Genomic DNA, 20,762 nt, shown 5'->3' with positions numbered 1-20,762 from the left:
TGTAATCGTGAATTGTGTGGTTTACCATTGAACAGCCAGTCCGTTGACCGCCTCATCCTGAACCGCTCTGTACTGCGTCCTGAACAGCTTATCCCTGGCGCTGTCCAAGGCAAGCGCATCACCCGCGGGAGCAGCGAGCAGACACAGCTCGTTGACGACCAACTCGGCCAGTACATCGGCATAAGCCATCGCGTCGCCGCCGAGCTTGACCACACGCGTGCGCTGCGCTCGCTCTGCGTTCGAGACGGCCAGCGACTCCAACAGCCTCTGGTGGTCCTCGACTCGAATAGACTTTGCGTTGCTGCTCGACAGCGGAGTGTTGGCACCGCTGCCCACCAGCGTAGGTGTCGACGAACCCGAGTCGTTGGCTCCACCTTGGTCAACAGCACGATTCACTGCGGCCACCGTAACGCGCGTTTGCGCAACGCTCGAATCTTGCCAGTACGCTTCTTCCACCCGTCGTACCCACTCCTTGCTAGTACCCTGCCATCCTCTGACCTCTTTTTCCTCGTCAGCCTCGTCCGGTACAGCGCTCGTCTTGTTGGAGCATGTCTTGTTGAGCATGAGCTCCAATCCGTCGTGGTCGCCGGCTTGGTCAGCAGCCCAACCGCCTTTCGTGTAGCCTTCCGGATCGGTGGCATGATTGTCGACGGTGGTGCTGGAGCGAGTGACGTCGACATCCGATTGCGTGGGCGGTCGAATCTGACCGCCACCGTTGACGCATCCCGACGGACAAGCCATTACCTCAACGTAGTCGTACCCCCTCTCGTCTTCCTCGTGCGCTGTGCTTAGCTGTAGCTGGGTCACATCGACTGCCTCGGCATCCGGATTGAGGGGGCTGCTCTTGACAACGGCAGCTGCGCCAGCTCGTGCTCTTCTCATCATACCACCGCGTCCGCGTGCTCTGGCTTTCGCCGACGATGCGCGGTTGCGAGCGGCAGCAGCACCTATCGCATTTCCATCGGCATCAACTAGCCTTGCAGCCGCGCCGCGTGTATTGCGTACGCCGGTCTGCTTCTGCAACTTGCGCACGAGGTTCTGCAAATTGCGAAATCCATAGCATTGCGCGCCTCGGAACAGAATGCTGGATTGCGACGTGTCATCGTTGCAAGGCTCGACGAGCTGCGTCGGTGCACGCAGGACGAACTCGGTAAAGTCGGTGGTACGAATGACGCGAACGTCGAGCTTGGGCAAGATGCCTTGTTCGCGTACGGACAGCGGCAAGGAGTCCCAGTGCACCGAGATCCAGTCGAGCCACACGGCGCGCATGAGCAAGAAGAGGTAGCCACCACTACTGCTGCCGGGCTGATCGAGCAGCTGCGGTAGGCGCGGCAAGCGCGGCATCATCGACACGGACGCCGAACCGACATCAGGGTTGGGCGTATTGAACGCTTGCTGCAGACTCAGCTCGGCGATGGATTCTTGGATGGCCTCTTGCTCGCCTGGAACGGGAGTGCAGATGTCGAAAGCTTCATCGAGCATGAGCTTGTCGAGCTCACCGGTAGTCAAGACGCAGTCGACCTCCTTTGTGCCGGTGATGTCGTCGTAAAAGTCGGGCCGGGAGGCCTCGAGCTTCTTGTCGTAGCAAGGCATGACGGTGACGTGGTAGATGGAGGGTTGGTCGGGCGCAGATGGGGCGAGTAGACCGAGACGCTCTGGAAGAAAGCGCTTGGCGATGACACCGGCCACCTGCTGTGGCGACTTTGTGGTGGATATGTAGGGCAACAACTCGCCGTGCGTCTTTTCGGCATAGCAGATCCAGCCTGGACAGGCGCTGGCGAGCATGGGCAATGTGGGGCCATCTACCTGATCGGGGTGGAGGCGGTCGTCGTCATCGGCGGGAGCATTTGAAAGCTTGGCGCGCTTTCGTGCGTTTTCTCGGCGCTGGAAAAACTCGCGCTGGTGTTCCTTGAGGGCGATATGGCGGGCAAAAGTGGTATCATAGACGTGGTCAAAGCCGAAGACGGTTTTGAGAAAGTAAGAGATACGATGAAGCAAGACACGCAGTGGCAGAGTGGATGTGGATGCAGAGCGAGATGAGGATGGCTGTGGGTGTTGAAAAGTGTACTTTGCAGAGAGGGAGGCGAGCGATTGGGTGCTGATGGAAGCAACGACAAGTTTGTTGGCGTTGGACTGGTTGAGTTCGGCGATAGCTCTGCGCATCTCGTCCTGACTCTGCATGGTGATCAGTACGCTCTCTGCACTGGTGACACAGCCGCTGCAGGCGAGGCAGTCGTTGAGCGAGATCTGTGCGGTTTCGAGCTTGGTCCTTTGACGCGGTCTGCTGTCGGCAGCGCTCAAAGACGAGGAGGGTGGTGTGGATGACTCGTAGTAGGCTCCATCGTGATCGATCGCAATGTGTGTGGACGCTGATGCAGCCAAAGCGGAGACGTCGGAATGGTCTTGCGAGGGTACATCTGCCGCTTGGACTGGTTTGATGCACGCTTGGGATGGTCCGAGGTAGTCGTTTAGGTCAGTCAAAGTCAAAGCACCGGAGAAGGCCATTTTGGGCTCTACACTCGCGATGCGGATAGACTATGGACTGGATGAATGATGGTGTCGAGACGGAGAGGTGCGAGTCTGTGGACAGGCTCTTGACACTCAGGACTGTGACTCGTGACTTGGATGGCATTCGTGATTCATGATTGATGCTCAGTCCGGCATCAAGTCCGGTGAATTCACGATTTGAGTTGCGAATCTTACAAATAATTAATCGTGAATCGTGAATCGTGAATCGGTGACACGAGTCGTGAGTGTGACAGGTGAGCCTCCACCAAAGTGGTTAGGCCGGAGCATTCACGATTGACGAATCAATGCGCAGCTATTTCACGATTTCTTTTCTTTTTTTTGTCACAGCCGCTCGTGGCTGATGCAAACGTGAACAACCACTCACGACAGATGACTAAGCGTGAATTCGAGGCATGAGTCACGAGTCGTGAGTCGTGGGTTGGTTAATTCAAGATTCGGTGTTGTGAGATTCTCAAGACACACACGCTTCGTCAGCGTAACTCGCGACTTTGCACAACAGCGTGAATTCGTGAATCGTGAATCGTGAATCGTGAATCGTGAATCGTGAATCGTGATTCGATTCACGATTTGAGGCCACAAATTTCGAGAGGGTTTCTGGGGCGTTGGTTGTTAGAAAAAAAATCACTCCGACAAGGAAACATGCGTGATGGTTGCCTGCAAGAAGGCGCATTCACGATGCGTGATTCACGAGCTTTGCGCAAGAAAGCCAGCAGTGGCCACCTGCGGCGTGTCGCGCGAGCTTGTTCCGACAGGCTGCTACATAGTGACTGACTCAGAATCGTGCTGGATCGAGACGCTTGAGAGCCGAGCCCGATGAACATAGCTGGAACGAAACCAAGACAAGATTGGTCGACTGATCGGCCGATTCGGTCAATGACAGGCTCGCGCCATTCACGATTGCTTTACCCAGCACAAGGAGGATGAAATGTGATTCGTTGGCGATGGCGACATCCCAGGCGGCAGAGGAGACGCCAAGTGGATGCGAATGTTTGAAACACAGGAGAGCGCGCGGCCAACCAGCGGAAGGAAGCGGGACCCAAGGTTTGCTAAAGATGGGTCGACTCGGATCTGATAATGCACGACACCTGCTGGCGTACCAGTCACGAGTGGCAAGGCACAAGATGGGAGCCGATCAGCTCACTTGCTTGCGGTCATTCCAACGCGTTGAAATGAAAGTAACGGCACAAAACGGTGCTAATCGTGAGTGGCTCATCGAGCTGTGCTAAATGCGCGCCAACGCGCCAATCGTGAATGTGAAAGAGACGCAAAAGAGGATTCAAGATGGAATATTCATGGTCGAAAGGAGGGAATGTGATTCTCGTATTGCGATTTCTGAGATTCACGCACGCATTCACGCATTTGTATAACTTGACGAAAAAATTCAAGTTTCTTCTCAAGCTCGGCGTGAAAGTCGGTCATTTGTTTGGGTTGCTGGAAAAGCCGATCCAACGCGACTGATAACCAGATCAATCAACGAATAGCCAGCCGCGAGCCGCTTCAGTCATCTGCACTATCACGCATGTATAAGCTGAACTGGTCTGCATCACCCATCACTGTAAATCACCGAATGCAAATGATACATTCGTGAAATCTGTCGGACAGCTTCCGTGCACTTGTTGCGAGTGATCTCTGACTGTTTCCTCCTTGCTCAGCATATATCCACACCAAGATCCAGCCAAGTGCCAACATCCACCCAAGTATTAATCACGAATAGAACGTCCAAATCGTAAATCCCCCCAACCCAAAATCACAAATCAAACATCACAAATCACAGTTTGCGGTTCACAGTGACGAGTGACGAGTTGTTAGAGTTCGAGTTTACAAACCAGAGAGGCACTCGCCAAATCCAAATTCGTGGTTGTGACACTTGCGTGTTACAAGCGTCAAAACTCAAAACTCTTGACTCGCTCAGTCAGAGTCGTGAGTTGTGCGTCTTGTCTGAAACTGGATCGGGATCGGGATCTGGGTCTGGGTCTCGGTCTTGGTCTCAGTCTCAGTCATTTCGGCCACTCGGCCGCTCGGTTGTGTTTCTGGGATGACTGCCAAAACAAGTCAAACACGAAAACCCCGAGGTTGGTGCTTGACTGGTGCTTGACTGGTGCTTGACTGGTGCTTGACTGGTGCTTGACTGGTGCTTGACTGGTGCTTGATTGGTTGGTGCTTCTTATCTCTGGATGCTATCGACGAATCATATCTTGCTATCAACCCACCTGTATGCATCTATTCCATGCATCCCCATGCATCAATCGCATCTTTGGCATCGCTGACACCTTGTCGTCCTTCTCGCTCCATGTGGTGATGTTTGATGGCTCATTTTGAGTTCATCGCGGGGGAAGAGCGAGTCAATCCCGTGTGCTTCCGCTTCGCTTTTCTTCTCTTCACTTCGCTTCGCTTGCTTGTCGTCGTCCTTCTCGCCTCACGCTTCTTTCTTAGCTCACCGTCTGCATGCTTCTCTGTGCTAATCGGCTTGGATCGTGTCGAATTCAGTCAACGCTGAATCCCGTCCATCTCCTGCCAAAACGTAGCCCTTAGTTCGCTTCAGCGCTCAGTGACGTGACTCGGGTTCTCCAAACGTGCACACTCGTGCGTTGCCCACCGCTTCGCGCTGTCCTCTTCCCTCTTGTTCCTTGTTCCCGCCCGCTGCTTGTCGCTCCTCCACCTGCTCCGAGAGTGGGCCAGAAAGTTTGTCAAGATCAGTGCAAATCGCGAATCACGAATCACGAATCGATCTTGTGATGCGCAAAGAAAACCTTGCTCGTCTGTGCGTTGAGCTGCCTCAGAGGACCAGAGTGGTATAAAGACTTGGGCATTGGCCACAGTCGCCGATGCTTACCTCTTCTCTTTCCGCACATTCCATCTCTTCGACATCACGCTCACCTCTTTGTCACCTGTACGCAGCCATGTCCAACCTTCCCTCTGAGCCCGAGTTCGAGCAGGCTCGCAACGAGCTGGCCACCACACTCGCTCCTTTCCTGGAGCAGTACCCGGAATACAACAAGGCGTTTGAGATTGTTCAGATCCCCGAGCGCATCATCCAGTTCCGTGTGGTCTGGGAGGACGACAACCACGTCTCACAGGTAAACCGCGGTTACCGTGTTCAGTTCAACTCGGCGCTCGGTCCTTACAAGGGAGGTCTTCGTCTGCACGAGACCGTCAACCTGTCCGTGCTCAAGTTTTTGGGTTTCGAGCAGATCTTCAAGAACGCCCTAACCGGTCTCAACATTGGTGGTGGTAAGGGTGGAAGCGACTTCAACCCCAAGGGCAAGAGCGATGGTGAAGTGCGTCGATTCTGCAAGGCCTTTGCTACCGAGCTGCAGCGACACATTGGTCCCAACACCGACGTACCCGCCGGTGACATTGGCTTCTCGACGCGTGAGGCCGGTTTCGTGTTTGGAACGTACAAGCAGCTTCGAAACGAATGGACCGGTGTGATCACCGGTAAGGCGTTGGACTGGGGTGGATCCAACATCCGTCCTGAAGCCACTGGCTACGGTCTGATCTACTACGTCGAGCACATGATCAACCACGTCGAGCAGGGCACCAACGGCTTCAACGGCAAAAAAGTCGTCATCTCAGGATCCGGTAATGTGGCACAGTACGCTGCGCTCAAGGTACTCGAACTCGGAGGCACCGTGCTCTCGCTTTCCGACTCAAAGGGTTCTCTGATCGCCAAGGACACTAAGGGCTTCACCGCCGAGATGATCTCCAAGATCGCCGAGATCAAGTACAATCGTGGTGAGCTCGAGTCGTTCGGTACCGCTTCCGGTGCGCTCGAGTGGCACGCCGGTGCTCGCCCTTGGAAGCTGTTCTCGTCGTACGACGTTGCGCTGCCGTGCGCCACGCAAAACGAGCTGAATGCCGACGAGGCCAAGTTTTCGCTCTCGGCCGGCTGTCGTTACGTCGCCGAGGGTTCCAACATGGGTCTCGACCAAGCCGCCATCGACGTGTACGAACAATCGCGTATCACCGACCCCTCGAAAGCGTGCTGGTACGGTCCCGGAAAAGCTGCCAACTCGGGCGGTGTCGCCGTCTCTGGCCTGGAAATGGCGCAAAACTCGGCGCGCCTCACGTGGTCCCCCGAAGAGGTTGACCAGAAACTCAAGGACATTATGAAAAACGCCTACGAGAACTGCTTCAAGACCGGCCAGGCTTTCCCTGCCAAGAACGACAAGGTCGCCGACAAGCTGCCCAGCTTGGTCGGTGGTGCCAACATTGCTGGCTTCAAGAAGGTTGCCGACGCCATGAAGCAGCACGGCGACTGGTTCTAGAGCCCAAATTAATTCACCATTTTGCTAGAGTATCTTTGTTTCCGTGTATAAAATGCTGCGCTTGCCATTCAATAGAAAAGTGATTCATCGACAACCAACGCTGCACTTTTCGCGGTTCGTGATTGCCTCTCCGTCTCTCCCTTTCCGATCGACGACGGCATGCTTAGTGGTGACGATCCACTCACCACTGATCCGTCAAAGCTAGACAGACAACCATGCTCGCACACCTTTTCAGCATCGCTCCAAGATCTTGGGGCCCAGACACGTCCTAGCAACACATGCTTCGCCCGCAATCCGTGATTCGGCGCAAGAGCTTTTGCAGACAGACTCGCAATTCAAGCTACAAGATAAAGAGATATCCAGAGCAATATACAAACACAGAACTCTGCAGCGTCGGCGTGCCATGCGGAGCTTCAAAGACGGTCGCGCTTGTACTGCTTGTCAAACTGCTGGTTGACCGTCATCAACTTGGTTTGGGTGCCTGGCTCGACGTTGTTCCATGGGGTGGGGTTGTTCTTGCGGTCCCAGATGACGTCGGGTCCTCGTGCAAGGCGGCTCAGATACCTGTAGGAGGAGGAGGTGAGTGAGACTCAAGCAACGGTCAGCATGTGTCAATTTCGACTCAAGACAAAGGCAGTTTAGCTTCGAGGCCAGAGCGAGCAAAGCGGGTTGCAAAGAACAAAACATGTGATCGATCTTGCAATCTAGCGGGCGACAAGTGCTTCCATCCTCACTAACAGACAGAGTGGTCCAGGCGGGTGATCCGAAGAGCGACTTGCAAGCCGCATAGATGCATGGCGCGTGGCGCTCGGTGTGCATCGACCAGGTTCTGATCGGAGCATGTCCGAACGAATGCCAGAACGTGCGGCTCTAACTCGCTCGCCAGTCGAAAAGCGCGCCGAATCGAATCGACCGTGACTGTGTTTTGGCCATAGTGCTCTTGCTGCTTGCCTTTTCACGACGTCGATTGACTCACCAAGTGGCACCACCGGCAGCGAGACCAGTAATAACGTAGATAGGAAGAACTTCGGGAGCGTACCTGTTGTTAGGTGGGCAAACGAGGAGCAGAACAGATCACGTGTCAGTAGCGCACGTCGAGTGTGGCTTTTACCGTGCCAAATCGGTGTCGTCTCGCCGATCTGTGCTGATCCTAAATAACCAGAGCCATTCCTCACTGGATCGCGGATCACCAACGATCGTGCTCCCTCTCTTCTCGCTGGCTTGGGTAGGGATCTGCTCGGAATGGAAGCTTCGTCCAAGCAGCATGTCACAGATTTGCGATTGACGCACGCGCATCGGATACGAACCAGTTCTTCATGAAGACCTGACGAGCCTTGTTCTTGGCTGCTTGAGCTGCTGGTCCGACCATCTTGTTGACAGTATTGAAAGAGGCGTGATAACCGAGTTGGTGATGGTTAGATCAGTAGATTTCGTAGTTGACAACGTGCCGGAGATGGTCTGTCAAATGGAAAGCGAGAGAGAGAGAGAGAGAGTTTGCCTAGCGGAACACAAATCACACTCGCACGGTTGGTCACCACCGCACCTGTTCTCTATTGTGCTCTCTGATTTGCAACGCCTCTGCCAGGCAGCCACGAAGAAGCGGATTTCCGTAAATGACCGTTTCGAGGTTTTTTCGAGTCGGTCATGTTCGGTTCCGAAACCTGTTTTGACATTTTGATCTCCATGTTAGGTCGAGCAACCACACTGAGAATTACGATGAGACTTGCGCATGGTTCTTCCGCGCGAGTTGGGCTTTGGCTGCGTGTGGGATCGAAGATTAACTTGTTACTAACAAATCTATGATAAGAATTCCAAATCACGAATGCTCAAACCTCTTTTGCAGCTTGCAGTTGGCATTTTTCTTGACACGCATTTACGATTTACGATTCACGATTCACGATTCACGATTGTAGCGCGGAATTACGTGTTCAAGATGTGCGGTCTAAACCTGCCACGAGAGTCACGAGTGTGGAGACCAACACTCACGACTCTGCACAAGCACAAAAGCACAAACGCACACACGCACACATTCGGCTCGTCTGTCGGGTGGGCTTGTATTCTCTTCTGTCTCGTTGGTTTTGCTGATCAAGCACACCAACAGTAAAGAATCTTATAGCCGAATGACAAGGACCGGAGAAGCGGGTTCGAGGCAGGTCGCATGACCGTCACTGATGCGGAGGACCCGTGTAAACGATCCAAGGCCGAATCAAGCTTGCACTGTCGTGTGTGTGTGATGTATGTGAATGCGTGTGTGATATTGCGGGTAGATCTGCGTCGGAGTTCGGCAACGCCCTTTTGTACATTCGTGATTGTGACTGAATGCCCATCGTCGGTCAGCTGCCAGTCAGACGCCTTTTGGTTGGCGCTTGCTCGTCGACGGAATTGCCGTCGGGCCAATCGTGAATGTGGAACAACGTAAGCACGGCTTGGGTGTCTAAGGGCTGTGTGATGTTGAATGGAAGCCAAAGCATGCGCAAGAACGGCAAACCGACATGTTCTCACCGACTCGTGATTACCTCGATTTTTCTCACGCTCGCTCGGACCAGCCCTCTGCATGACAAGCACCAAGGCACAGCCGCCATAACGTTAGATGATAGTCAAGCGTAATAAGCACAAACGTGAAACTCAGAGCCAGGATGTGAATCGACGTGATACGAGTTTCACACTGCCACCAACCGAGGCAGTGCAGACCCGCCCTGCTAGATGTAAACTCGTCCATTTCCTTGTCGACGTCAACTTGCTTGCTACCACCATCACGTAAACGCCATCGGATGAACCGCGAACCAGCCATGACGTCCAACTCTTCGCCATCGCCGTCTCCTTCGGCTTCAGCGGCCTCCTCGCCTTCCACCACGCTATGCACTCTCCGCGTACAGGTGCTCTCGGGAAATAATTTGGCTGCCAAAGATCGCAACGGAAAGTCGGATCCCTTTGTCGCCGTCAGCTTGCCCGGCTCTGCTGCCTCGTCTCATCATGCCAACAACTCCCACACCACCGTAAAACCAAAGACGCTCGACCCAGTCTGGAAAGCCGAAGAAGCCACCTTCGAGTTCCGCGTCGTACCAGACTGGTTTGGCCCTCACTTCGCCGCGGTAGCCAGCGACGACATCGACTCGAGTGTCGTACGCGCTGCTATCCAGCAAGTCATCACCGATGCCAGCCCCCTCTCACCACATGCCGCCGCCGCTTCGGCTGCTGCTGCTGCTGCTACAACTACTACTACCAACCCCACCACAAAGCCTCGCCCTCGCCTCGGTCTCCGTTCTGCCTCGACTAAAAAGATTTCGGGCGCTGCATCCAAGATCTTTGTCGCTCCTGTCAAGCTAGGGGCCGCCGGCGCCCGTGTCGTTGGCAGGCAGATGCCACGCCCCATGCTCCTTCGTCGACGACTTCGTCCTTCTACAGATCCTCTTTCCAACTCCACCGCCGCTCTTCACGACGCCGCCAAACCGACACGTGGCTCCATCCAACTCGACGCCTCCAACGGTATCGTCTCGTCGCTCGAATTCGTCATCTGGGACAAGGACCGTTTTTCCGGAGACGACTACATGGGCGAGTGTTCGCTTCCTGTCAGCTCGTGGTGCAAAGATGGGTTTGCCGAGTGGAGTAAAGCACAGCCTCTTTGGCTGCCCCTGGAATCTTCCCACCCCCACGCAAAGATCAGTGGCGAGCTGCAGGTCAAGATCGGTTTCGTCCCGGCTTCCCCCACCGCTGCCACCGGTCCGCAGTCCTGGAGCGTCGACGAGCTCTACAACCGTCTCGTCTTGGCGGCGCTTGGTACACAAGGCGCTGCGGTGCGAGCTATCCCTGCTTCTCAGTCGGTCGGCACCACTGGCGCAACAGAGGCGTTTCTCGATGATGGCCTCAGCAGCGACAGCGACGACGAAGATGATGAGGACGACGACGACGATGATGATGATGACGATGGCGATGACGATGATGATGATGACGACGACGAAGAAGAAGGAGAAGAAGATGATGATGATGACGACGATGACGATGATCTGGGTGTCTCTGATGGGGGTCCTAGCGATCTCAATGATGGCCTGGAATTCGAGTCGGACGACGAAGCCGTCTACGATCAGCATTATCAGTCCATTGCCGGGGCGCCTGCTGCTGCAACACAGTCCTCGACAGCCTCAGCCTCGCCATCAGCAGCACTGCTCACTCCACCGCCACAGTCCCAGACTACTCCAGGCAAGTACCGACGCATATTCTCTCGCAACAAGAGTCCCAAGTCCACCTCAACTTCAGGCGCTGCTACGCCCATTGATTCTACCGCCCCCGCCCCCGCTTCCGACTTTGACGCCTCGCAAGCCGCCGCGCCTATCGAATCGGCCTCAGCTACCGGTACAAAGCCACGCACAAAACGACGCTTGCCCCGTGTGAGGCGGCTCAAACCGAACGCTGCCCCCGGAGATGACTCGCAAACAAGCGATTCTCGTCGCTCCAAACGACAAGGTGGTGCTCGTCGTCGAGGCCAGGGTAACAGTCGACGCAAACGAGGCGAGTACGCCTTCAAGGCTGAGATGGGCATGGACATCATCGGCATCGTCATGATGGAAGTCAAAGGTGCCACCGATCTGCCTCGATGGTCCAACATGACACGCACCGGCTTCGACATGGACCCGTTCGCCATCATCAGCTTCGGTCAAAAGATCTTTCGCACGCGTGTGGCTCGGCACACACTCAACCCGACATGGAACGAAAAGCTGCTCTTCCACGTCCGTCGACACGAGACCAACTTCCAGACGAAATTCATGATCTACGACTGGGACCGCATGTCTTCTAACGACTACGTCGGTGGTACGCAGATCTCCATTGCCGATCTGGTGGACGCCGCTCCGAAAGCGGATGCCGAGACAGGCTTGTACAAGATGGGCGACGAAGGTATCGCGGGCTCCATGAAAGAGTTTGTCCTGCCCTTGTCTCGAGTAGAAAAAGACGAAGAGGTCAAGTTCAAAAGCAAAAGGCCAACCCTGACGATCCAAGCCAAGTTTACGCCTTACGATGCACTTCGTCAACGATTCTGGCACCACCTCGCCCAGCAGTTTGACACCAACGACAGCGGTACCTTGTCGCGCCTGGAGCTGTCGAGTATGCTCGACAGTCTGGGAAGTACGCTCAGCACCAAGACGCTCGACAGCTTCTTTTTGGGTGTCAACAAGAATCCGGAAGAAGACGAGCTGACGTTTGAGGAGACCATCGTGGCGCTCGAGGCCGAGGTGCAAAAACCCTGGAACTTGAAGAGGAAGGCGGTGCGCCAGTCGAGCTTCAACAGCGGTCCACAGACGCCTTCACTGTTGGGCGGTGTCGGAGACGTTGGCACGGATTTGAACCAGGAAATGGACTTCAGTGGAGCCGATGCTCCCTCGGCTGGATCCGGGTTGCACGAGCGTGCAACGCCAATCATCACTGGAACCGCTCTGACACGTTCGAGCACGAGTGACGACACGGCGGCCGGAGGCGCCATGACGAATTCGGGTGGCATGATGCGCACGCTCGACCGCGATCTTTCTGCGCTCTCATTGACGTCGTCGACGGATTCTTGCTCGAACGGCGGCGGTAGCGGAGCACGCTCGTCGCAGTTGACTGCCGACTCAGCCACGGCGCGCTTGGCCAAGCCGCGCAGCGCCAGCGGCTCGAGCTCTGGCATGCTCTCTTCCTCGCCCACTCCTCCGCTCATCCATATTGAGAGCAACCAGGGTTTGTCCTCGTACGACGATCTCTCGACGCCCGAGCGCGTGGTGCGACTGCAATCGTGTCCGCTATGTCACATGCCGCGGCTCTCAAAGAAGGGCGAAATGGATATCATCACGCACCTCGCCGTGTGTGCGTCGCAGGACTGGCGAAGGGTGGAATCGCTCACGGTGCGCAACTACGTGACCGCCTCGCAGGCACATCGCAAATGGTACACGAAAGTGGTCAACAAGATTTCTCAGGGCAACTACTCGCTCGGGGCGAATTCGGCGAATATCATCGTCCAGGACCGACGCACGGGCGAGCTGATGGAGGAGAAGATGCAGGTGTACGTGCGACTCGGGATTCGATTGCTGTATCAGGGCGCCAGGTCGCGCATGGAAGGTGCAAGGGTGAAAAAGATGTTGAAAAACATGTCGATCAAGCAGGGTGTCAAGTTCGACAGCCCTGCGAGCGCAAGAGAGATCCCGACGTTTATCGCATTTCACCATCTGAACACGGACGAAATTCGAGATACGCTCGAGAGCTTCAAGACGTTCAACGAGTTTTTCTACCGCAAGCTCAAGCCGGATGCGAGGCCGAACGAGGAAGCGGACAATGCGCGACGGCTCGTCAGTGGAGCCGATTGCCGTATGATGGCGTTTGAAAGCATTTCCGAGGCTACACGCATCTGGATCAAGGGCCGTGATTTTAGCGTATCGCGGCTGCTGGGCGATGCCAGCAAAGGCGTGAGCGACATGGATGTGTACCAGAACGGTGGAGCGCTCGCGATCTTCAGGTTGGCACCGCAGGACTACCATCGCTTCCACTGTCCGGCGGACGCCACCGTGGGCAAGTTCACGTGGATCGCAGGCCAGTACTACACCGTCAACCCGATGGCGATCCGATCGGCGATCGACGTGTACGGGGAAAACATCCGCGTGGTGGTGCCGTTCCACTCTGCGCAGTTCGGAACATTCTACGCGGTCTGCATCGGCGCAATGATGGTGGGAAGTACCGTGTTGACCGTCAACGAGGGGCAGCACGTGAGACGGGGCGACGAGTTTGGGTATTTCAAGTTCGGAGGCAGCACGATCGTGCTGGTGTTTGAGCGTGGGAGGGTGGCATGGGATAGGGATCTGGTGGACAATAGCCGCGCGGCGATCGAGACGTTGGTGAGGGTGGGGATGGGCATCGGCAGAGCCACGGCGTTGCACGATGTGGAAGGGCTACAAGAGAGCGAGGACGCTAAGCAATAGAGGCTGGCATGGCAGAGTTGCGGGCTCGTTCCAGATCGCGCGTGCCTAGATCGAGCGTGCCTAGATCGAACGTGGCTGTGCCGAGGCGAGCGTGGCACGGTGCGGGGTAGTGCGGGATGTGAGACTGGCGATTGGTAAGTGCGGGGGACGTTGTGCTCGAAGGCGTGCGGAGAGCAAGTGCGGATGGTAGATCAGAAGCCTGTTGTAGGAGTTGGGAGGGGGCAGGGGGAGTGTCAGTTATAACGGCGGTGATCATGGATAAGGATAGGGAGACGAAGGGCGGAGGATACGTACAGCACTGGCAATCGAAGGGGCAGTGGATGGTATCACCGCCGTTGTTGCTCAGGCCGAGTTCTTGGGCAGTGTAGATCTTGTAGCCTTCTTCGGTGCGTTTGCGCGTCGACGATGAGCCACGGCTGTCGGTGAATTGCGAGAGCTCACTTGTGGTCTTTAGCTTCTTGGATCGGGTTGACGGCGTGGACGTGGATTGATCGGTGACCAGCTCGATGTGCTTGCGAGGCTGCGGTTTGTTCTTGTTGGTATGAGTGGTGGATGTGGTGGTAGGCGAGCACTTGCGCTTTTTCCTAGCGCTATCCGCTGGATTCGCCGTACCGCGTTCAGTGCGCTTGTCACTGGTTGAAGATGCACCAAAGATATCGTCGATCTCGTTGCTCTTGGCACTGCGACTAGCACGTGCTTGAGGTGCAGCTGAAGACTTGTTGACCATGTTTGTCATTCGCGTATTCGGTACCGCACGCCGATTGCGTTGTACACGCGTTGCACAGTGGTGACAACGACAGCAACCACAGCAACCACGGCGTATCGAGGATATGGTGCGATCGATGTGAGTGTCCAACCGGAAAATCATGAATCTCAATAAAAAGTCTCGCGCGTGAGTTTTCACTCAACCCGGCGAAAACTTCGGATCTCGGCGTACAGTAACGCACACATGAGCTGGACCCTGACTCATGACTCGTGACTGTGACTCGTGAGTCTCAGCGTGCGTGGCGAAGCGCTCAGTCGGAATCACGAATCACAAATCACGAAATCAACATGGTACACACGCACAGACGTGAGATTGACGCTGCTGCGATTCGCGATTCGCGATTGACGATTGGATTGGATTGAATTGGTGCACACGGTGGAGCTGAGAAGAGGTGAGGTGATCAAGATGCATGCGTCTGGTGTGTGCACGCGAAGGATCACATGGACGATGCTGAGTGCGACTCGTGTAGCACAGACGGGTGTTTGTTGAGGAAGCCCTTCCACTTGTTGCTTGCGAGCGCGTGTTTGTCGGCTATCGCGCGCTGGACGGCGTTGAGCTCGGCGTGCAAAGGATGTAGGAGCTGTGCATCTGTGTTGTTGGCTCTGAGCGTGAGGATGGATTCCGAGAGGAAGCGTTCGGCTGAATACAGCTGGTTGTCGAGTCGGAGAGCGTTTGCTTTTCGAAAGATGGCCTTGACGTTGTGCGCGTTGCACTGGAGCGCCTTGTCAGCCGTCTGAATCGCTCGCTGGTACTTGTTCTGCTTCAGATAGCACGCCGACATGTTGCTGTATACGAGCGAGAGCTGCGTTTGACTCTGGCTTGCCACGTCTTGTGCGTCATCGACACGCTGGTCTACATCACAAGACACCGGTTGTGCTCGATCGGGTAGCGAGTTTGCACTAAACACATCCAGAATCCGGCGCGATTCCGGGGCGCACAGGTACAGCACCGCATGGTGGTACGATGCCAGTGCACTGCTTGTCTCGCCCCGAACATACGCAGCGTTGCCCGCACTTTTGTACTCGAGCCCTGCGCGCAGCTTGGCCGCTGAATCCATCCGCATCGGCATTTGCGTCGGCGTTGGCGTTGGTGTTGACATGGACGTTGACGTTGATCCTCGGTCCACACGACACTTGTCCAAACACATCGCGGAGTCACTCATGTACAGCAAGTCGTCGTCTCTTCTAGTCGCTCATAGCCAGCAGCCGCGTCCGGGTCGTGGTGGTCCAGAGTCAAGCCAAAATCACACGCCTCTGCGCAGAGCACGCAATTCGTGATTACCTCACATCTCGCGTCTGGCATTTTTTTCCTCCAACGGCCAACGTGCACCGTGCAACGCAACATGCGATGCGAGCGTTTCATCACGATCGCAGAAATCATGCAGAGCATGTCGAATTGCATTGCATATACAGCGAGGTACAAGAACGGATGGAGCGCGAGTACAGTGTCCAGCTAAATTAACGGTTGCTAAAGCGAAACAGCTTGGTAAAGACGATCGTGGCGATGCAGTTAAAGGCAATAAAGCCGATCAGGATGCCGGCGTCGCGGGCGCGTTCGGAGAAGCTGATACCGAACGGCGTGTAGAACTGTTGGCCGTTGAGGTAGGTGCAGTACATGCAGTCCGAGGTGGCTTGCGGGTTGGCGAGGTAGCCGCCGATTCGAGCAATGTACATGCCGGCCCACTGCTGGCATGTCTGGTTGGCAGGCGGGTTGAAGTGCGAATACTCGTTGGCGGCACAGTGCACGTCGAGGCCGTACAGCTCGTTGGCGATCAGCGGCGAAATGGTAAACCGAATCGGGTTGACGTTGTACAAAAACTTGCTGTACAACGAACTGGACATGCTCTGCGGTGGCGAAAGAATACCACACGTCAGGTTGAGTACGATTGTCAAAAACGGCACGAATAGCGACGCAAAGTAGGCCGACTTGGAAAACGACGCAATCATCGTTCCGATCGAAATCGCAAACATCTCGAGCAGGAACGTCATGACCCAAAAGTAGGCCGCTCGGTTCGAGTCCGTGTTGAAGCCCGTCAGATAGTAGATGAGCACGAAAAACACCGTACCGCACACCAGCGCGTACGGCACCTCGGAGATGAGCTGCGTTGCAGCAAACACGGTGCCGGCAAACGTCTTGGACGTCTCTTCACGAATCCAGATGGACCTCGACATGATCCAGAACGGCATGATCTGTGCCATGATGATCGCCGGAATGATGGCCAGCATAAAGATGACAAACAGACGGTACTGTAGCGCTGCCACGTTGTTGCCCAGTTGCAGGAACAGCAGCCCGGTAAGCAATGCGAACGCGAGATGCTGGAAGAAGCGCGTGTACTGGTACGAAGGTTGACGCCACGTGCTCAGCATGGTGCGGCGCAGCACCACCTTGAACTGGTACAGCCACGGCGCCGCATACTCGCTCTGGCGCTCCTCGCTCTTGGGCTTTGCCGCTCCGTCGCGATTGATTTGTTCGATCATGCGCAGGTTGTCCTGATGGTAGTCCGACTCCAGGTACCAGTCGGCCCAGTCACGCTCGCCCACACGAGGCTGGCTACCGGCTCCGATCGCGTCGAGCATGTACTCGGCCGGATTCACACCGGGCGGGCACTGCGCTCCGCGCGCCGCAAAGTATTCGATCACATGCCTGCCGTCCTTGCCGATGGGTCCCGAGTAGACGGTCTTGCCACCTCGCTCGAGCAGGAGCAGTCGGTCAAACGTCTCGAACAGCAGCGCCGAAGGTTGGTGGATGGTGCACAGGATGGTCTGGCCGTTATCGGCGAGCTTGCGCAGGAGTCGACAGATGGTGAACGCCGACTGTCCGTCGAGGCCCGACGTGGGTTCGTCCAGAAAGAGCAGCATCGAAGGTTTCGCCGCCAACTCGACACCAATCGTCACACGCTTGCGGTCACCAACGCCGAGTCCAAATCCAGGATAGCCAATGATGGCGTCGGCGATGTCGTGCATTTCGAGGAGCTCGATAATGTCCTCAACGTACTGGTCCTTGTCGGCTTGCGCAATGTCGTGGCTCTGTCGCAGGTATGCCGAGAAACGTAGCGCCTCGCGGACGCTGCACATGGGTTCGTGAATATCCTGCTGCTCGGCATAACCACACTGACGCTGGAACGACACATTGATCGGTTTGCCCTCGATCAGCCGCTCGCCGCCGATCACACCGGTCGTTTTTCGATCCGCCAAAACGTCGAGCAATGTCGTCTTGCCTGCACCACTCGATCCCATCAACGCCGTCATCTGACCGGGCTTGACGTACCCGAACACCTTGTCGAGTAACTTGCGCTGCCCGCCCTGTACCGGCACCGTGTACTCGAGATTGGACCACGTAAACGCCTGGCCGTACACTTCGAGCTTGGCCTCGGTCTTCTCGGTGGCACCGGAACGTCGATCTTGGAGCTTCTGGTTGAGCTCCTTCTCCTGCTTGCTCGGAGGTTTCTTGACTACTAACGCAGAAGCAAACGCGCCCTGATCCATCTTTTCCACCACCAGAGCAGTGATGGCGACAAAGCCGACCAGAAACGCGATCAGGATGCCCACGTTGCGCCACAGGTGGCTCTCCTGGTAGCCGAAGCTCGCCGTCAGGTAGGCGATGCCGGCGATCTGATCGGATCCAGGCGTAGCACCGGCGAGCGTGCAAATCTGGTTGGCCGTCAGTTGGGTTGGGTAGCCAGGGCCGGAAGGGATGATCTGTGCACCTTCGCAGGTAAACGTAATGCGCTTGAACTCGTTGATCATCAAAGCCTCAAAGGCGTAAAAGACGGGATTGATATACGAGATCCAGAAGAGCCATCTTCGCATCGCCGCCTGCGGAATCACGTAGCCCGCCCAGAGGACAAGCATGGACATGACGATAGCTGCCAATCGCGCCGCCGAGTAGAAGTTGGTCGTAATTGCACCAAAGAAGCTGAACAGTGCACGGAAAGCGTAGTACGCGATCAGCACGATGAACCACGCCGTGAAAAACGCCGAAGCGCTCCGATCGAGCCCAGCCATAAAGTAGAGGATAATGACAAACAGCGTAGCTCGCGGAACGCCAAACGGCAGATCCGCCAGCAGCTGCGCCAGCGTCAAGGCGGAAGGGCGGTAGAAGGCAAAGCTGGTCTGCCGAGCCAGGATCGGTCGACCCATCATCTGCGTTGGCAGTTCGGCAAACGCACTGAGCGAGTTGAAGAGCAGCAGGATGAACAAGCAACCGCCTCGGGTAAACACGCCGGCCGAGGTGGTGGGGAGGTTGAAAAAGATACCTCCGGACAGCAGTGCCACGACGATGGCGGTAACGTAGGACATGAAAATGTCAAACTTGTCGCCGAGGATCATCTGCATCTGACGCAGCCAGAGAGCCTGCACCTGGGCAAAGTACGAAACCGTGTACTGCGACTTGGTACGCACACCGCGGTGTTTGGCATCGACAACCGCCTGTCTAAAGTCGTGCGTAGCCTTTGCGTCGGCAGTGGCGATCTGGTTGAATGCTTCACGTTCCTGGATGGCCTGCGTGTAGAAGCGCGATGCTCGGTAGGCGGCCTCGAGCGCCTCGGGCGTGCTGGGCACGTTGGATTCGTCGCGACCGTCTTGGAAGATGCGTTCGTACTTGTCGGTGCAACCGGTGATATAGTCGGCCGACGTCTGTCGTGGACGGTCAGCGAAACCGAGGTCGATAAAGTACTGCCTCGCCTCGGTTCTGGGACCAAAGTAGACGCAACGACCTTGATCGATGACGAGCACCTTGTCAAACTGCTCCCAAATGCCCTCGGAAGCCTGGTAGAGCGAGACAAACATGGTGGCTTCCAATAGGTCGGTGAGAACGCGCATGCTCTTGACATAGTCAAGCGCGGTACTAGCGTCTAAGCCACGCGTCGAGTTGTCCCAGGAAAACACGCTGGCGCCGGAAGCGAGGCCCTCGAGGATGGAAACGCGCTTGCGTTCGCCTCCCGAGACACCTCGAACCGTGGCACTTCCAACGAGTGTGTGCTTTGTGTGTTCGATGTTGACCATCTTGAGGAAGGTATCGCGGATCATCTTGCGGTACGTTTTTTTGGTGTGATCGGGGAGCATCTTGGCATGCGCCTTGAGGCGAAGCGCAAAGTCGATTGTACGTGCAACCGTGAGCGTAGCATGGTGCTGATCGTCTTCCTCCGAGTAGACGACTTCGCCGAGATAGCGTTTGGCCATCTCGTCAGCACCGATGCCACCATAGAGCACTTGTCCCTTGGTATCGATAAAGCCGTTGCGCTTATTAGCGATCGTCTTGAGAAACGTGGAGCATCCCGAGTTGGGACGCCCAATCACGAGCACCATCTCGCCCGGTTTGGCGCAGCCGTCAAACGCTTGGAGCAGGTCTCTGGTCTTGCTCTTTGCCGGGTCGATACCGAAGAGCTTCAAAATGCTAAAGATAGGACCAATGATCTCGAACAGCGCCATGGACGGAATCGTAGGTACATTAAAGTCTCGACTTGCCGTACCGATGACGCGCAGATCGGACCACGAGACACCAAGGCTCTTGCGTTTGTTGCCCATCTGATCGGCCTGCTCCAAGGTACCGGAGAGCCAGTTCCTCAGGTCGAACGGTTGGTGCTTTTCCACATCCGAGTCTTTGGCATACTTGGACGAGAGTTGACGCGAGAGCTCGTTAAACTGGCGCTCGGCCGAGCCAACATCGACGTGATGGTCCGAAGACGCTTCGGCCGAGTTGGTCTCTGATTGCGCAGCGGTGTGCGGAAGCGTCTCGTCGCGATGAACGGTTTGTTGCGACGCAATGTAGCTGTCGGCGCCGCTGGCGTTGCCAAGCGCGGTGGGGCCCACAGCAGCCATGATGGGCGAAAAAGCGCTTGTGGCGGGATGCCAGAAATGTGGGACAACGGCGTGCACCTGTCTGTAGATCAGCGGCGCAATGGGATGGTGGGCAGCGGGAAACAACGAAAGGACAAGCGATGGGAAAACGCTAACACTCGCGCACACAGAGGGGGAGGCCCAGAAAAGCCCAAGGAGGCGCAGCATATATACTCCTCACTCACTCTACAGGCACCGAGTCGGCATCCGGCGCCAACGCTTTTGGTCCGCGGAACAGGATATGTGCATCTACAGCGATCAACGCGAGCGAAGCGACACACACGCCAGAGACAGCGAAGATGCGCAAAGCTAAAAATGGGTGTGGTTCGTGGAATCAACACAATCGTACCATTCTGAGACTGGCCCTCGTGAGTTGGCGTGAGTCGTGACCAGTGGCCGACTAGCAAACAAACCACCCGCCACC

General features: G+C 56.0%; 7 protein-coding genes across 7 annotated transcripts; 2 read left to right on the top strand and 5 right to left on the bottom strand.

Annotated features, from left to right (window-relative positions):
• Positions 1–21: 21 nt before the first annotated feature.
• Positions 22–2,505, bottom strand: UMAG_02802 (iron-sulfur cluster assembly protein NAR1; the record flags this gene model as incomplete). The annotated part of the gene is made up of 1 exon (XM_011390848.1): positions 22–2,505. The coding sequence occupies one exon, from the start codon at positions 2,503–2,505 to the stop codon at positions 22–24; it is 2,484 nt and encodes an 827-aa protein (XP_011389150.1).
• Positions 2,506–5,429: 2,924 nt separating this feature from the next.
• On the top strand, positions 5,430–6,797 carry UMAG_02801 (putative glutamate dehydrogenase (NADP(+)); the record flags this gene model as incomplete). The annotated part of the gene is made up of 1 exon (XM_011390847.1): positions 5,430–6,797. The coding sequence occupies one exon, from the start codon at positions 5,430–5,432 to the stop codon at positions 6,795–6,797; it is 1,368 nt and encodes a 455-aa protein (XP_011389149.1).
• Positions 6,798–7,210: 413 nt separating this feature from the next.
• Positions 7,211–8,166, bottom strand: UMAG_10607 (uncharacterized protein; the record flags this gene model as incomplete). Its single annotated transcript, XM_011390904.1, has 3 exons — positions 7,211–7,361; positions 7,774–7,836; positions 8,105–8,166. 3 exons carry the CDS (start codon positions 8,164–8,166, stop codon positions 7,211–7,213), a joined length of 276 nt encoding a protein of 91 aa, XP_011389206.1.
• Positions 8,167–9,586: 1,420 nt separating this feature from the next.
• UMAG_02799 (uncharacterized protein) lies at positions 9,587–13,735 on the top strand (the record flags this gene model as incomplete). The annotated part of the gene is made up of 1 exon (XM_011390846.1): positions 9,587–13,735. The coding sequence occupies one exon, from the start codon at positions 9,587–9,589 to the stop codon at positions 13,733–13,735; it is 4,149 nt and encodes a 1,382-aa protein (XP_011389148.1).
• A 60-nt stretch (positions 13,736–13,795) lies between these two features.
• On the bottom strand, positions 13,796–14,462 carry UMAG_12195 (uncharacterized protein; the record flags this gene model as incomplete). Its single annotated transcript, XM_011390952.1, has 2 exons — positions 13,796–13,934; positions 14,026–14,462. The coding sequence occupies 2 exons, from the start codon at positions 14,460–14,462 to the stop codon at positions 13,796–13,798; spliced, it is 576 nt and encodes a 191-aa protein (XP_011389254.1).
• A 475-nt stretch (positions 14,463–14,937) lies between these two features.
• Positions 14,938–15,648, bottom strand: UMAG_02797 (uncharacterized protein; the record flags this gene model as incomplete). Its single annotated transcript, XM_011390845.1, has 1 exon — positions 14,938–15,648. One exon carries the CDS (start codon positions 15,646–15,648, stop codon positions 14,938–14,940), a length of 711 nt encoding a protein of 236 aa, XP_011389147.1.
• Positions 15,649–15,958: 310 nt separating this feature from the next.
• UMAG_02796 (putative ATP-binding multidrug cassette transport protein) lies at positions 15,959–20,320 on the bottom strand (the record flags this gene model as incomplete). The annotated part of the gene is made up of 1 exon (XM_011390844.1): positions 15,959–20,320. One exon carries the CDS (start codon positions 20,318–20,320, stop codon positions 15,959–15,961), a length of 4,362 nt encoding a protein of 1,453 aa, XP_011389146.1.
• Between the last annotated feature and the right edge of the window lie 442 nt (positions 20,321–20,762).

The sequence above is a fragment of the Mycosarcoma maydis genome, chromosome 6, assembly GCF_000328475.2.
Source record: "Mycosarcoma maydis chromosome 6, whole genome shotgun sequence".
Classification (NCBI taxonomy): Eukaryota; Fungi; Basidiomycota; class Ustilaginomycetes; order Ustilaginales; genus Mycosarcoma; species Mycosarcoma maydis.
Note: the sequence above shows the minus strand (reverse complement) of the source record. Positions and strands in the feature narration are given on the sequence as shown.